General features: G+C 37.8%; 2 protein-coding genes across 8 annotated transcripts in view; one reads left to right on the top strand and one right to left on the bottom strand.

Moving 5' to 3' along the window:
• TMEM62 (transmembrane protein 62) overlaps positions 1-6,091 on the bottom strand; it is a 46,701-nt gene extending 40,610 nt beyond the window's left edge. Inside the window, exon 1 of the mRNA XM_025473045.3 lies at positions 5,968-6,091. Coding sequence (XP_025328830.1) covers positions 5,968-5,983 — 16 coding nt within the window. The 5' untranslated portion in view covers positions 5,984-6,091. The remainder of the gene's footprint in view (positions 1-5,967) is intronic.
• Positions 6,092-6,184: 93 nt separating this feature from the next.
• Positions 6,185-17,690, top strand: part of UBR1 (ubiquitin protein ligase E3 component n-recognin 1) — a 139,496-nt gene continuing 127,990 nt past the window's right edge. For 4 of the 7 annotated variants that reach the window (XR_007407376.1, XM_025473033.3, XM_049104322.1 and 1 more), the window contains exons 1-2: positions 6,191-6,325; positions 17,236-17,314. Coding sequence is in view for 5 of the 7 variants with exons in the window: in XM_025473033.3 (XP_025328818.1) it covers positions 6,245-6,325; positions 17,236-17,314 (160 nt within the window). In the remaining 2 variants the exon portion in view is untranslated. Of the gene's footprint in view, positions 6,326-17,235; positions 17,315-17,690 lie in introns of all 7 variants that reach the window. The other 3 variants (XM_035709130.2, XM_025473034.3, XM_049104321.1) reach the window with 3 other exon arrangements.

The following is a 17,690-nucleotide window of genomic DNA, read 5'->3' as shown; positions in this document are numbered from 1 at the left end:
CACTTAGGAGAGGTTTTTTCTAAAAAAAAAAAAAAAAAAAAGGTATTTTTAAGGTTTCACTCCTTTCTAATTAAATCAGAATCAACTAGAGCAATGTATTGGAATTTTTAAAAAGTTCTCAGATGACCCTAATGTGTAACCAGGGTTGAAAACCTCCAGCAACATTCATAAATGAGTTTAAGGAAGACAGTTCTGAGTATGGCTGTCCTAATTATGTACTTTTGGGGCTTTGAGAAAACTAATTAACGTATATTAGTTGTTGATGGTACCTCAAACAGTAAAATGACACATGAAGAATGACCTTGCAACTTACAAGTTATTGTGAGCTGATGCTATTTTAAAAAGAAATATAGGGATGCCTGGGTGGCTCAGCGGTTGAGTATCTGCCTTTGGCTCAGGGCATGATCCCAGAGTCCTGGATCAAGTCCCACATCGGGTTCCCTGCATGGAGCCTGCTTCTCCCTCTGCCTATGTCTCTGCCTCTCTCTTTCTGCATCTCTCATGAATAAATAAAATCTTTTTTAAAAAAAGAAATATATATTTGCAGAACAATCAAAGAAATCCATAATCCTGTTCTAAAGTGGGTCAAGCCACATCTTGGTCTAGGTCAGAAAAGAGCAATAATAATTCTTAAGTTTAGATCTATTTTATCCAGTTCATGCCCTCTGAAATGGCTAACAGAAGTGTACTAGGATGTTAAATGTGTGATACTCAATAATTGTTTATTCAATAATATACATTTATATTACAACATATAAGTGGTAAATGAAACTCAAAAAAAAATGTTATCGAAGGTAGGACAGTGAGGTGGATAAAGACACACATTTTGAAGCTAGACAAACCTAGGTCTTGAATCCAGGTTTTGTCACTTAGTAACTGCGGGTTTGAACAAGCAATCTCACTTGTTCAAACTATAATTTCCTTGTCTGTGCAAAAGTGATAATAGGAAACGACATCATAGGATTGTTTTAAGTTATACTTTAAAAAGCATCTAAAGTCTTTAACATAGTAGCAGACATTCTAAGTATGTATCTGGGCTCCTGTCCTTAAGAGACTAACAAATTAGAGAAGGAAATAAAATAGGCTATGAAAAACTGTGATATAAGGCAGTTGCAAATGTTACAATAATTTAATAGTTACATCAATTGGAACTTAACAGTTTCAGATAATAAAAACCACCTTTAACTATCTTAAGGAAAAAAGCACATCTACTGTAAGGTTATCAGAGACTCAAAGATTCTGCAAGAGGCTAGGGACAGGCTTAGAAAGAAAGCAGAAACTCAAGGAACTACAGTGGACCAAGAAGCAGTTGGCACAACTGTCTTTTGGCAAAAATAGTCTGAATGGACTATTGTTGCCTGAGATACCTAGCAGGAATCAAAGTCTGGGGACACTGTCTCCCTCCAACAAGACTTCCCACAATGGAAAGACCTCCTGCACCAAATCGAGCAAGTGCCAACTGATGCAGGACAGTCAGAAAACAAAACAAAAACAATGTCCATCCTGAATATTAGCAGGCATTGTTCTGAACAATGTCAGTCATTGAGGGCTTTAGACAGTGATTAATATTCATAACTATTATATGAGGAAAATAGTCTCATTACTATATCTATTTCATAGATGAGGGAACCAAATATCAGAGAGGTTAATTTACCTAAGATCACACAGCCGGCAAGTGGCAAAAAAAGAAATTCAAATCTATAAAGTTTGATTCCAGAAGCTAGGTTACTAGATATACAGCTACTAGTTCCTCCAAGAGGAGTGAAAGATCTAACCATATCTGGCTAGAATACGGAAGATATTATCGAGGAGGACTTTTGAGCTAAATAGACTATCCATCCATCCACCTACCCAACTATCCATCCAGGTATTTAGTATTTTAGCTATCTTAAGAAATAGGCAGGTAAAAATTTTTTACTCAAGTACTAAATATTTATTAGAAAAAAAACTAGAAAAAAAAAAAAAAAAAAAAAAAAAAAAAAAAAAAAAAAGAAAAAAAACTAGATAATACCAGTTAAGGAGAAAATAGAAAATTAAATTTCCAAGGATAACCAAGAGTAGAAGTTTGGTGATTAGTATTTTTCATTAAATATCTAGGTGCAGGGACACTTGAGTGGCTCAGTGGTTGAGCGCCTGCCTTTGGCCCGGGGCGTGATCCCAGAGTCCCGGGATCGAGTCCCACATCGGGCTTCCTGCATGGAGCCTGCCTCTCTCTCTCTCTGTGTCTCTCATGAGTAAATAAATGAAATCTTTAAAATAAATAAATATCTAGGTGCATTTTTTGTCTTACAAAAATAGAATCATACTATTTTAGTAACTTGCGTTTCCTATCCAACAATGTATAGTGAACATCTCAATGCCTCTACTACAGTAGCTCTTAAATTGTAAGGTCTCAGTATCCTTTTATATTCTTAAAAACTGGGGTTTGTGTCAGTTTTACCTATTGATATTTACTGTTTGTGTCAGTTTTATCTATTGATATTTACTGTATTGAAACTAAAACAGAAAAATTTTAAATGATTAATTTGTTCAAAATAACAATTATTAACCCAATACATGTTAACATAAACTTTTTAATGAAAAATAAGTTTTCCAAAAGAATAAAATTATTGAAAAGTATGGCAATGTTTTACATTTTTGAAAATCTCTTTAACAAGAGACAGCTGGTTCTAATAGCTCTTTAATCTATTGTGATAGATTTAATCTGCATTTAATCTATTGTGATATGTTGTTTTGGTTGGAATATATGAGAAAAATTGGCCTCACACAGATATATAGTTGGAAAGGGGAGGCATATTTTAATGATGTTCTTATATAATGTGGATATTCTTTTAAACTATAGCAGAACTGGTAAAATATTAAAAGATTAAAGGTCACTTCAATGTGGAATCTAAAACTATATCAATTAAATTTTTGTGCTCCATAACATTAAATTCTTTTAGTCTATTTAGCAATGTGAACAGATCTTTCAGCTATGCTTTGTAATAGCTGCATTTGTCATTTAGAAGATATTGGTTCAATGAGTTATACAGATCTTCCAAATGCCAATACTGGCATTTCATTATACATTATCAAAAAAATCACAGGTTAACATCACCAATTTCATTAGGACTTCACCAAACTCACAGTAGCAGATAAGTTCTCCACATAATGTTCTCTTGAAAACCCTAATAGTAAAATGGACAATAAAAACTGTTTTCCTTGAAGAGAAAGGCTTACTTTCTCTTTTTTTCATATTTGAGAAAATGCATGTCAAATACCTAAGTCTGAATAATCCTATGTATATGTTACTTACTCTTTTAAGTAAATGTGATATTCCATTTAAAAAAATAGCTAGTTCACCTAGCAACTCAAGTACTTCTCCTCAACTATCATACTTTTTGTACACAGCCGAAAGGTTTATGTGCTTCCCATTTCATCATACAGAATATTTAAGACTCTCAGGTTGAGATTTATTTTTTTTTAAGATTTTGTTTATTTACTCATGACAGACACACAAAAAGAGGCAGAGACACAGGCAGAGGGAGAAGCAGGTTCCATACAGGGAGCCCGATGTGGGACTAGATCCTGGGATTCCAGGGCCACGCTCTGGGCCAAAGGGAGACGCTCAACCGCTGAGCCACCCAGGAGTCCCCAGGTTGAGATTTAATAACATTTTTACAGCTTCATCAAGGACATTGGGAAACATGCTTTTAAATTTTTTTCCCATTTTTAACTGCAAGAGTGTGGTGGTCAAGAAATTACTTCTAGATCACTTTGGTGACTTGTTGAATTTGGTGCCACTGCTTTTATTTTGTGCTAAAGGGCCAACAGTTTCATCCACCATTGTTTCTGCATCAGTTTAGTACAAACACATGTTTTTTTTTAAAGCATATAACTTGTTATTATCATAAAAGTTTTCACTTCACAAACTTCCTAAATTTTGGGAACTCTTAGGGAATCTGTGGGTCACAATTTGAGAATCAACGTTCTACAACATTTTTAACGGCTGTAGAAAATATCATTGTTTGAGTGACAATTTAGCCAAAGTCCTTTATTGAGAGCATTTGAATTGTTTCTAATTTTTCTCCATTACCAATAATGACAGAGTTTAAACTTCATTTGCATCCTAAATTATATCTATAGGATACAGTCTTAAAAAATGGAATAACTGAGCCAAATTAAAGCATTTAAGAAAAAAATGGCTTATGAATATTACCTTCCTGTAAGTATACCAATGTACACCTGTATTTTTTTTTTTATAGAAATGAGTATCCTTCCAGCTTACGAACAGGGTGGCTATCTTTAAGAAAAACAAAACTGACCAAATTTACAGGCAATAAATGGAATCTGATTTTGTTTAATTCGCATTTGCTTGTTAGGTTTTTAAAATATATTTATAAAATTAGTGAGTTGCATATTGATGTATTTTGCCCATTTTTCTGTTGATACAGTCTTCTTTGGGATTTTATCTGTTGGTCTGTCATGAATGTTGCAGACATTTCTTCTCAATTTTTGTTCACTTTTTAACTCTGTGTAGTTTATTTTTATGTATGTTTGAAATTTTGATTAAAATCCCTATCAGAAGACGTCTCCCCCTGGGCAGCCCGCTGGGTGGCCCAGCGGTTTAGCGCCACCTTCGGCCCGGGGCATGATCCTGGGGTCCCGGGATCGAGTTCCACACTGGACTCCCTGCATGGAGCCTGCTTCTCCCTCTGCCTGTGTCTCTTCCTCTCTGTGTGTCTGTCATGAATAAATAAATAAAATCTTTAAAAAAAGGTCTCCTCCAAAAAATTAAATAAATAAATAAAAGGCTCCTCCATCCTAGTATTCTACAAATAGTTACTTCTTTTCTTTTTTTTTGTAGCAGTTAATTCTTCAATTCATTAACAATCATTTTGAGGGGATCCCTGGGTGGCGCAGCGGTTTAGCGCCTGCCTTTGGCCCGGGGCGCGATCCTGGAGACCCGGGATCGAGTCCCACGTCGGGCTCCCGGTGCATGGAGCCTGCTTCTCCCTCTGCCTGTGTCTCTGCCTCTCTCTCCCTCTCTGTGTGACTATCATAAATAAATAAAAAATTAAAAAAAAAAACAATCATTTTGACATATGTAATTTGAGGCAAAGATATGACTTAATCTTTTCCCAAATAGCTAACCTTTAATTCCTTCCATTGTGTTAAGTTTATTATTTTTCCCTTTGTTAAAAACATATTATTAAATTTTGGCTAAATGAACCCAAAGTAGCTCTTGGTCAACTTTCTCCTATTCTGAGAGCCATTGTTTTTTTTTTTTTTTTTAATTTTTTTTATTTATTTATGATAGTTACAGAGAGAGAGAGAGAGAGAGGCAGAGACACAGGCAGAGGGAGAAGCAGGCTCCATGCACCGGGAGCCCGATGTGGGATTCGATCCCGGGTCTCCAGGATCACGCCCTGGGCCAAAGGCAGGCGCCAAACCGCTGCGCCACCAGGGATCCCTGAGAGCCATTGTTAATTTGTTCTTTTGCTTTCAGGCTTTTCCCTTTCGCACCTAAACGCAAATACATAGTTCGTGGCAATTTAGGTTTTTCCCTCCGTCCCTTAACTCATCATTATCTTTCCACGAAGATCTATCTACCTTGTTCTTTCTGACACCAACGCGCGGTGTTACAGGATGCGCATGACCACGTCTTATTTGTCTCCCCTCTACCGATGCGTGACTACAAGGTTTCAATGCTTCCTTCTCTCACCACCCCTGCCCAGAACGACAGGGGCCCGAGCTTTCTTGCGCGCATGTGCATGTGTCCAAGGGCTACATTCCTAAACATGGAATAGTTTTGAGTGGTTTTTTTTTTTTTTTTCATTTTGTGGGTTCTGGGGAACTACTGCAGTACGGTACGTTGGGCGACAAACACCCCCAGACCAACAAGCTGGCCCGAAAGAGACCCAGAATGGGTTCTCAGCCACTGACAGTTTTCCTCGTTTCAAAATGGACGCTGAATTTATTTTTTACCTCGCAGATGCAACATTTCCCAGCAACGACACCAGATGCACAACCATTCAAGCAGCAAGCACCACAGCTAAGAAATTAGAGAAAGAAAAACCTCCTGCCGTAGGGGCAGTGACGCTTGCTTCCGGGAAGCGGACCGGAAGCCGCTCCTCGATTCTGCGTCAAACCCGACTTCAGGGGCCGTCGTAAAAGTGTCGCCCCTCGTTTCTTGGACCGGCTACAGGTTTCCGCTCGTTCTCCGGCCGGGGGTCTGGAACTGCGGGTGTCAGTTTCCCTCAAGATGGCGGATGAGGAGGCCGGGGGTGCGGAGAGGATGGAAGTCAGTACGGAGTTGCCCCAAACCCCTCAGCTACTGGCATCTGTAAGTCCTTGTAGGCAAGTTCCTTTTGTCCCCCCCCCAGTCCCTCCATACCGCGCTCTGGAGGATGTCGGGCTTCACCCCTTATGGCGGCTCTGGGGAGGGGGAGTCGTATGGATTGATCTGGAAGGAAGCCATCGAATAAAAGTTAGTCATTACCCACATTCCTGCCGGCCAACTCTACGGAACAGAATGACTTCGTCATTTGTTAGTCGTGGCGAGTTCAGGCATGTCTCTATCCTTAAGTAGAAAGAAGTGATGTTATTAGATGGTCTGGTGTGGGGGCTGAGGCGGGATTAGAGGAAAAAGCCATTTTCCGATAGACGCAATGCCAACCCCTCTTGAGGACAGGAATCCAGGACTCTGCACCTAGTGTTAAATTGCATAGCTGGCTGGGTGGGGCCTGATAATGGCACGGAATGCTGCCACTGTCAACTCATGTCAAGATATGGGGTGTAGGAATTGCAGTCTCTCATTTTAGTATCTTGAGAACCTCAGGCCTAACCCGTCGTCTGTCGCTTCTTATTAAAGGTTGAGAAGAAACTTCTAGACATTTCGAATCAGAGCAGTACCATTAATACCGCGATCTATACTTTGCCCTTGCGTTTTGAAAGAAAAGGAAGGCAGACGGTGAGCAAATTGAGTGTATAGTCTGGCAACAGGGAGAAAGCAGATGAAGAGGATAAGAGCTAGGGGGCAATATTAGGGAATGTTCTGGATGTCCCTGGGCATCTAGTGGGGAGATATACAGGAAATATTCAGATACTGATTGCTGCATGATATTCAGAGTTTTATCACTTTGTCTTTGTTGCTGCATGTAGAAACATGTGGGATATACACCTCTTTCTGAAGTTTTTAGGTTACATTGTAGTTTTAATTAAAAGCATTTTTGGACTATTTTAATCATTCAGACACTTGAACGTATTTGTGGGTTTGGTTTTTTGTTTTTGTTTTTTTTTGTTTTGTTTTGTTTTTGTTTTGTTTTGTTTTGTTTTGTTTTGTTTTTAGGGAATAGAGTGAGCTCCAGAATTAAGAATCCACCCTAGGGACTGGAGACTGGTTGGGATATAGAAACCAGGTAGGGAGGGAGTTGGAATAAGGATTTGGCCACCGACTAGAGGAACCACCTTCTTTGTCAAATAGCAGTTCAACCTCATGGCACTGTGGCTATTGAAGGAGCAAGCATCTATTAGAGTTTATAAGAAATGAGAAGGTAGGGAAAACTGGGAAGCAACTGAAACGTCTGGTCTTAATGGTAGCTTTTGCTTTTTACATCTTAGAAGCAGTACAGAAACTGTGGACAGAAGTGTCATTGTAATTTTGTATTGCCAAAGGTGACTAGTGTTTATTTAAAGCTTTGATACATTAATTCCTTCCAGGTGGTACAGTAAAACCTCATCAGTCTAGACTCCACTTATTTTTAATTGGAGGTAATGGTACAGGATTCATGCTAGAATTATGTTGCAGACTCTTCAGGAAATATTAGATTTCTTGGGGCAGAGCTGTAGGTTTTGCCAAGAGAAGTGTAATAGCCTAAGGAAACTCACAGTTTAGTGGCACAGATAAGAAAAGTACCCAAAGAATTTTAATACAAGATAGGGTGATATAAGTGTATGAAGACCTGTGACAAGCCTCATGATCACTTTTTTTTTTTTTTTTACCTTGGATCGCTCTTTCTGCTTGAGGATTCCAGATATCTCTTTATCTCCTTTTTCTTTTTCTTTTTTTTTTTTTTTAATTTATTTATTCAGAGAGAGAGAGAGACTGAGAGGCAGAGACACAGGCAGAGGGAGAAGCGGGCTCCATGTAGGGAGCCTGGGAGTCCGACGCGGGACTCGATCCTGGGTCTCCAGGATCAGACCCCGGGCTGCAGGCCGCGCTAAACCGCTGCGCCACCGGGGGTGCCCTCCTTTTTCTTTTTAAAACTATTGTCTTCAATTTTATTCTGACAATAGAGTAAGGTACTTCCAGGTTACTCCTTCTTTGCTATCGAGTAAAACAAGCTTAGCGATCCTTTAACATTAAAATGATTTGTATTTTAAGTCACCACTGGGAGTCAGGGAAAACAAAAATAATAAATATGGGACAGTTACAAGGTTTTAGAACTCTTACTAACTCCATTAGAGTCTTGTCCTTGATTATACTTTCTGTTTTCCTTAAACTTTCTTTTTAAACCGCTGGTCATTTCTTTGTCATATTGCTATCAAAAGCGCAAAGAAAAAAAAAAAACGCAAAGGCTCTCAAATTCCTAATATCACCTAACATGCAATTAAGGTGAAATAATGGGTATGAATTATTGGACATTTATAGAAGTCTTTGCTTAAGAATCATTAGAAGAATTGATTTTGTAGGTCTAGGGTAGGGAATTTTTACAAGCATACCTTGCTGATTCTGAAGTCCTGGTCTGTAAGCCACACTTTGAGTAAGACTCAGCTAGACATTTGGAAATTCTCAATATAGATAGAGATTGTGAGACTGGAGAATGTCTTTGAGGAAGAATTGTGTGATGAGCGCATACAGGGACAGACATGGAGGGTCTCGAGAGGGAAGGAAGAGAGGGAGAAAGACTGGGGACAGGAATGATTAGATTTCAGGGATAGAAGATGGAGGAAGAACCAGAGAAGGACCTAGAAAGGGAGTAGCCAAGCAGGAAGGAGGTGATAGTAGTACAGCACCATAGGGTATAGTTTCTAGGATTGGGTGGCTTATTGGGTCCAGAAGATAAGGACTGAGAAAAACTGAGAATTCAGAGTATGTGGGGTGGTCTGACAGAACTATTGTCTTCTGTCTACTTTGACTAGATTTTCTTTCTTAAGTCAATCTCAAGGTGTTTCCTGGCTTGGTACTAAGGTGTTTTCTTTTTTCTGTCTACACCCTCTACCTACGTGATTTCATCCAGTTTTGTGGCTTTAGATACCATTGGTATGCATTCAGTTCCCAAATTTATATCTTTAGGTCTCACTTCTGAGCTCCAGATTCATGAGTCCAAATAATTGCCTACTTGACATAGCCACTTGGCTGTCATTGATAAGTGATTCAAACAGGGGGAACAATTAGGAAGCTAATGCTAAAACCTTAAGCCTTAGGGGATGGTGGTTTGTACCAGAGAGACATTGCTGACGATAAAGAGAAGTGAATAGATTTGAGAGAGATTTTAGGAGTATGGTAGAAGCAAAAAGATTTGCTAATGGATTAGGCATGAGGATAAATGGGAAGAAACAAATGACATCTAGATCCTCAGTTTTTGGTTTAAGCATTCATGGCCATGGTTATATCATATTCTTAAGAGAAAGGACCAGGTTTGAGGAGGGGAAATAAGGGAGGCTGATCAAGAATTTTGTTATCTGTCTCATGACACGTCCACGATAGCTCTCAAACACAACTCTCTCTGTCTCCACTCCACCTCTCTAGTCCTAGTCACCATCTGTTGCCTAGGCAACTGCAGTGGCCTCTTAACTGGTCTCTTTGCTTCCAGTTCTGCCCTCTTCCAGTGTATTCTCCACAGATCTAGAGTCATTTTTTTAAGACTATGTCAGATCATGTCAGCCTCCTGCCTAAATCTTTCAGTGGCTTCCCATTCTACTTGCAATAAAATCTAAACTCATTACAAACCTTTCAAGATCTTGCATGATCTGGCTCCTACATCTCCCCTCATTTCCTGTTATTTCTCCTCATTTAGTATTAGCCACACTGGCCTGTTGGTTTCTAAAACAAGCACAAGATCTGTCTTTCTTCAAGGCCCGTACCTTTACTTGCTGTTCTTTTTTCCAAGAGTGTTTTTCCTCTGCTTTTTCTTGATATTTACCCAGTCTAAAAGATGGGTTCTTCTTATCCTTCTATGTGTGTAAGCACCCTGTTGATTTCCTTTACTGCACTTATTACAATCTGTAATTACTATGCTGTCTTTGTTATTTAAATATCTGAAATAAATAAATACATAAATACATAAATACATAAATAAATAAATATCTGTGTCTCCCACCAGAATGTAAGCTCCGTGAAGACAAAGATCTTGTCTGGCTGGTCCACTGATATATCCCAGTATGCACTTGAAATAGACATTTATGTACTCTTAATGAATAACTGAGAATCAACATTAATGATTTATTTTAACAAGATTGGTAGTAATTGGGGGAGGGAGGTGTAGATGGAGGATGGGAAGAGAAATGAGGGGGCATATTAGAGTAGTAGCTAATGGCATCCAGGCTGAAGGTGGGTGGAGGGGTATAAGAAAGGTCAAAACAGGAATTCTGAGGAATTGGTGGGATTTGAGGTATTAAAAGTCATGATGGCATAAATGGAAGAACTGACCATTATGGTCAGTAAGGGGTTTTGGAGTTTGAGAGTGTGGAGACACATCAGGTTTTGTGATGGTAGAGCCAGATAGATGAGCAATTTGTATGTTCCTAGAGCACCCTTTTCATACTCCTGTTGTATGCAGCATATCTCAGGTTGTCCTGAACGTAGCTTGTTCGCTATCTTTCCTTCTAGACAATAAACTCATGAGAGCATGAACTGTTTCTTGTTCACATCTGTATCTCCGGTACCTAACAGGTTGCTTTAAAATTGTTATTGAATGCATGAATGGGTAAATGAGTGAGGAGACAATAACTGAGGTGGAGTGGAGGTGGAGATAATAGGAGTTGGGGAAGTTAAGAGATAATGAGGCTAAACATTTTAAAATTGAAAAGGGAATTTTAAAAAGAATTAACATTATCAAGTTTTATTTAAATATAATAAAATGCTTCCATTTTGAACGTTTTGGCTGATGAGGTTTGATAAATGTATACACCGGTATAACTTACTAAGTTGGGGTGTAGAACATTTCCATTACTCTCAAAGTTATATTGTCTCCAAATGGGATTTTAGGATTATTTTTTAAGTTTAATATTATTATGTTTGGGCAATAATCATTATGAAAATTGTGAAAAAACTTATCTACAATCTCATATGTGTAGTGGATCTTTAAAAGATAAAAATTTGGGATCCCTGGGTGGATCAGCGGTTTAGTGCCTGCCTTCGGCCCAGGGCATGCTCCTGGAGTCCTGGGATCTGGTCCTGCATCAGGCTCCCTGCATGGAGCCTGCTTCTCCCTCTACCTGTGTCTCTTCCTCTCTCTCTCTCTCTCTCTTTCTCTCTCTCTGACTCTCATGAATAAATAAAATCTTAAAATAAATAAAATAAAAAATAAAAATTCGTCTTGCTGGTTGGCCATAAAATATTGAGATGGGGAACCACCTGGCTCACTTGGTGGAGCATGTGACTCTTGATTTCACAGATGTAAGTTTGAGCCCCATGTTGGGTGTACAGATTACTTAAAAAAATTAAAATCCTAAAAATATAATAACATGCTGAAATATAGAAGAAGAAGTAAGAAGTTATATGTTATTTTCAGCAGTGGTTGATAGTTCTTAGAAATTGGAATCTGTATTATTTTTTATCCAGAGCACAGCTCTGGACACTTAGAATGAGAAAACTAGAATGAAAACCAAGGTCTCTTGTGTCCTAACTGAAGTGCTTTGTCACCAGATCATAACAAGACCTAGTGCCTGTTGTGTTTTCATCGTCATCTCCTAATTTCTGTTGTGGGCCGCTAAGGAAAATTCTGATTTTCAGTAATCAGATTTTATAGACTCAAATATGAATTTGAGGAATAAAACTGCAGATCAGAGTGATAGATTTGGTAATAGTCTAGGGAAGAATAGTAATTTAGTGTGGATGACCTGATGCTAAAGATGGACTACTTATGTTTTACAGTGTTTTGACATTGTCCTGTAAATAGGTTTTTGTCCTCAATACTGCATAAAGAGACTGGTTAGATATGTGTATAAATCAGTGATGCAGGATGAACTGTGTCCTGCCCATCCTCTCTTCATGTGTGCTGGCCTTGAGGGTCATTTCAGATTTCCCTTGCCATCATTTTACCCATTTCTCTACAAGTGCTAATCATATACTGTGCTCTGTGGAACAATTTTCTTTAAACTTTTGACTCATTGCCTCAGATAACTTAAGACAAAATATTAAGACCTCTTTAGTCCCAGGTGATTTACTGTGAATTCCTTTGTGTTCTTCTAAGGTATTCTGAGTTAACATGTCTCCTATTGAAGAAACCATTGTTATTAGATGAGTTGGTTTTTTTTTTTAAAGCATTTGATAACAGCCTTTTCTTAAATGTTAAGTTGTGCCCTCCCTATAATATGCTAAGTGCTTATGGAAATATGATGTACTAAATAAATGCTTCTGAATGACTCTGGAAGAGTTATTGTGCTTCCCTAAGTGCCTACTTGCTATCCGGGAATGATATAGGTCCTGTCCAGGATGGAGTCTGCTGTTAATCACTTGAATATAGTAATTCTCCTTCTAATAGTTTACTTAATGCCATTCTTCAGAACAAAGTCTATTTGACTTGTTTGGAGAAGTGGGGCTTAACCACTTACTCTGTCTTTATAGACTACCTTTTAAAATGCCTTTGAACTTTTGGTATTTATGGGTAAGCTAGAATGATTTGAGAACAGAGAAGAAAATCTATTAATTTATCCATTTATTTTTATATACACACATACTCTACATTGTAGTCTAAGAAAGGATTTTAGTCCATTTGCAAATATATATTCAATACAGTGGAAAGCAAATATAAGATGTATACTCCACAGTTTAGGAAAGCAGATTTCATTGTTCCAAATATTTCAAGGAGAGCTTAGAATTGGAGCAGGAACCTATGATCAGAGAAGAAAAAGGAAGAGAATGACTTAGGAGAGACAGAATGGTTTCAAAAATTAAATTCTGACAGCATGCTTATGTATTATCGTAAAAGAGGCCTTATTTGTCACATGACTATATTTGACCCTGGCTTATTTTATCAGTGCCATGAAGACATAGTATACTTACTTATCGTATTTACAAACAACACAAAGCTGGCAGGGATAAGAAATACGTTTTAGGACCCACACAAAAAATCTTAGTCTGAATAATTACGTCAAAACTAACAAAGTGAAAAAAAAAAAAGTGAAATTTAATCATGGTGAAATTATAGCCTTATACTTAGGGCTAGGTATTTGTATATCGGACCAGGTCTCTTATATGTGATTGACCTAAGGGTTTTACTTGTCTGGTAACTCACTAAGTCATAATATGATGTGGCTGCTAAAAAAAAGAATGTGACCTTTTTGAGCAGTTTTGTGCACGGAATAAGGAAGGTAAGAAACAATCCCACTCCTGTAGTCAGCGGCACATTGTGCATGTTCCATAAAAGAATAATTAATATAAAGAGTAGTCTGAATACCATAGCATTAGGGATGGTTAGCCAAATATCATTTCTAGGGATGGACAGGTTTCTTTAGTTTCTATGTTCCACTATACCCGCAGAATGAAGAGACCGATGAGAGACTTAATAGTATCATCATTTATTTGAAAGGCTGTTGGATGAAAAGAGCAGAATAAATTATATTGGATTATTTCAGGCAGTATAGCATAAGAATTACAGGAGCATAGATTTTGGTTTAATTATGAGCTGAAAGAACATTGGCTGAAAGGAAGTGTTCAGACAGGCTTAGGGAACTAATGATCAAGTATGTTATAGATAGGGTCTTCTCATGGAGCAGTTTTACTAGGAATTTTGCTGTTATTGTTTTCTTGTTTTTAAGTTTTATGAATCTGTCAAATAGTATTAGAAGAAAATTTTGTGTAACCAAAAGATTTTTTGATGCCTGGAGATACTTCAATTACACTCATCCAGTACTTGCTATGAACAGTTCTAGAGCCTCCATATTCTGTTATTACTTTAAAACAGAAGAATTGGAAAAAGTTTCAGGGCATCTGAAGCTTTTTAGATGTCAGCAGTTGTCTAAGGAAGGGTAAGTTGTGATTTGAACAAACGAAACATACTAAAAGTAAGTTCCTTTTTCAAAATGATGTTCCCAAACAGGCATCCAAGTCCCTGGGTCAGAATTGAGAACATATCTTTAATCTCCATGGGGATGAGGAAAATGTTTGGAATGTTTGGGAATTTAAATGTTGTGAGAACTTGTTTTTACAGAACAGTGAATTAAGAAAACCTTCTCTTAATTCCAAATGTTAAAAAATATTTTTTTCCGTCTGGACATTGAAATTAAAAATTCTTAATTTTATTCTTATCTGAAGTGGGTAAAGATATTAAAAACAACCAAACAAATAAGAAAATCAAATCTACTCCAGGCACCAATAATTCTGAACATGTCACCCAGTAAAAATACAGGCTGTGTACTTTTTCTTACCTAAAAAAAAAAAAAAAAAAGAAAAAAAAAAGACCCATCTTGGGATGCCTGGGTGGCTCAGTGGTGAAGCATCTGCCTTTGGCTCAGGTCTTGAACCTGTGGTCCTGGGATAGAGTCCCCCATCATGCTCCCTGCAGGGAGCCTGTTTCTCCCTCTACCTGTGTCTCTCTCTCTCTCTGGGTGTCTCATGAATAAATAAATAAAATCTTTATTTTAAAAAAAAGGACACATCTTAGTTGAAAAAGATTTTTTGTAGATGTGGCAATCATTTAGGAAAAAATCTTCATCAAAGTGTGAAATTATACTTTATCTTCTAGAAGAATTCTATAGTTTTAGAAGGCTTAATGTCAATATTTGCTTTGTTTTCTCTAGCAAGAAATTCATTAACATTTAGCAATGACTGAGAACTTTTTTTAAAAAAAGATTTTATTTGTTTATTTAGAGACAGAGCCTGCAAACAGGGAGGGAGAGGGAGAAAATCTCTAGCAGACTCCTCACTGACTGTGGAGCCTAATGTGGGACTTGATCCCACAACCCTGAGCTCCTGACCTGAGTGAAAATCATGAGTCAAACACTTATAATCAACAGAAACATCCAGGAGCTCCAAGAGAACTTTTATTAAGTACTTGTGGTAGGCCTTTGGTGACACAGAAATTTGGAAGGTGGTGTTCCTCCCCTTAGGGAATTTATAGTCTGGGTGAAAGCTAAGTGTACACATATAAAGATAACTAATGTTATTTGACAGAGATATAGATACTGAATAATTACCTCCTTCAGTAAGTGCTATGTTCGAGCTACAGGGGAGAGAGGTTTTCTTAGCCTCATCAGTGTAGTAGTCAAAGAGAAGGTGAGCTTTTTTTTTTTTAATGTATATTTTTTATTGGAGTTTAATTTGCCAACATATAGTATAACACCCAGTGCTCATCCCATCGAGTGCCCCCCTCAGTGCCCATCACCCAGTCACCCCATCCCCCCACCTGCCTCCCCTTCCACTACCCCTTGTTCGTTTCCCAGAGTTAGGAGTCTCTCATGTTCTGTCATCCCCTCTGATATTTCCCACTCATTTTCTCTCCTTTTCCCTATAATCCCTTTCACTATTTTTTATAGTCCCCATATAAGTGAAACCATATGATGATTGTCCTTCTCTGTTTGACTTACTTCACACTCAGTATAATACCCTCCAGTTCCATCCATGTTGAAGCAAATGGTGGGTAGTCGTCATTTCTAATGGCTGAGTAATATTCTTTTTTTTTTTTTTTAAATTTATTTATTTATTTATGATAGTCACAGAGAGAGAGAGGCAGAGACACAGGCAGAGTTGGAGAAGCAGGCTCCATGCACCGGGAGCCCGACGTGGGATTCGATCCCGGGTCTCCAGGATCGCGCCCTGGGCCAAAGGCAAGCGCTAAACCGCTGCGCCACCCAGGGATCCCAAGTAGTATTCTATTATATACATAGACCACAGCTTCTTTATCTATTCATCTTTTGATGGACACCAAGGCTTCTTCCACAGTTTGGCTATTGTGGACATTGCTGCTATAAACATTAGGGTGCAAGTGTTTTGGCTTTTCACTGCATCTGTATCTTTGGGATAAATTCCCAGTAGTGCAATTGCTGGGTCGTAGGGTAGTTCTATTTTTAACTCTTTGAGGAACCTCCACACAGTTTTCCAGAGTGGCTGTACCAGTTCACATTCCCACCAACAGTGCAAGAAGGTTCCCTTTTCGGGAGGTGAGCTTGATAGACCTTAAGGAATAACCCCTGGTGGGGGTGGAAGGATGGAGACCTAGTGGTAAAATCACTGGAGAGGGCATTTAAGGCATCAACACCGAGACATCTGCCCAAATCAACCAACAGTATAAAGATAACATTTTAAAATATTAGTTCACAATAAGATGTGCAATTAAAGAATCTTTAGTAGTGGAATACCTGGATGGCTCAAGTGGTTGAGCTGCTCAGGGCCTGATCCTGGGGTCCAGGATCTAGTCCTGCATCAGGCCGTGCAGGGAGCCTGCTTCTCCCTCTGCCTGTGTCTCTGCCTCTCTCTCTCTCTCTCTCTCTCTCTCTCTCTCTGGCTCATGAATAAATAAATAAAATCTTTAAAAAAAAAAAAAAAGAAGAATCTTTAGTAGTATCCAGGAATGTCAGGCAGAAGTTACTGAAGAGGCTTCATTTGAAGGAAAAACATAAGGCAAAACTATGGTTCTTGTTTTATGATTAAAAGTGAAATTGATTAGTCTTAAGGGTAAATTTAAAATAACTGTACTTATATGTGATTGAGTACAATGAGCATTGAACTCTAGGAGTTAGAATCCTAACTTCTGTTCCTGACTCTGATACTAATTGTTTATTTGATTTTGGAAAAGCCTGTTTACTTCTCCTTGTGACTCAGTTTTTTGCATCTGTAAAATGAGAGACTTGAACCAGAAGATCCCTTAGGTTTTTGGTGTACTGTCAAGTTTCTCATGTTCTTCTCATGTTCTTCAAGTATTCTTCAAAAACTTGAACTAATTCTGTGCCTTCCATAATTAGAGAATACAGAAAATTTTTTGTTTGGTGTATGGCAGTAAATATACAGGATTTTTTTTTTCCCATTTAGTACTGTTTGGAGAAAAGAACCTTAGGTATATAATAGAACATTATATATTCTTTATTTCATAGAGTTGTTCCTGGGTTTGTGGAGAAAACAAGTTGTTGGTCTATGCATACCTTAGAAAAGTTGGAGTTAGAAGACTGCAAGGTATAGTTGGTTTTTTAAAAGGTTTTAGTTAAATATTTTGAATTTTACAATGAAAAAATCCCCTCCCCCAATTATGGAAAATATCACTAAGAATATTATTCATATTAGGTAAGCAAATGTACAAATTCCATGAAAATATGTTAAACTCTCACTACCTACTGCTGTTAATATTTTGGTGTATATTCCTTCTGATTTTTTTCCTCATATAAAATATTTAGCCAAAATGAGATTTTATACATACTGCTTTGAAACCTGCTTTACCAAACTCTATATTATTAATGCCTTTCTATATTATTAGTAAAGAATCATCTTTAGTATAGGTTCTTTTTTCTTTTTATTTTGAACTCATTTTAGACTTAGAGAAAATTTGGAAAAA

The sequence above is a fragment of the Canis lupus genome, chromosome 30 (genome assembly GCF_003254725.2).
Source record: "Canis lupus dingo isolate Sandy chromosome 30, ASM325472v2, whole genome shotgun sequence".
Lineage (NCBI taxonomy): Eukaryota > Metazoa > Chordata > Mammalia > Carnivora > Canidae > Canis > Canis lupus.
Note: the sequence above shows the minus strand (reverse complement) of the source record. Positions and strands in the feature narration are given on the sequence as shown.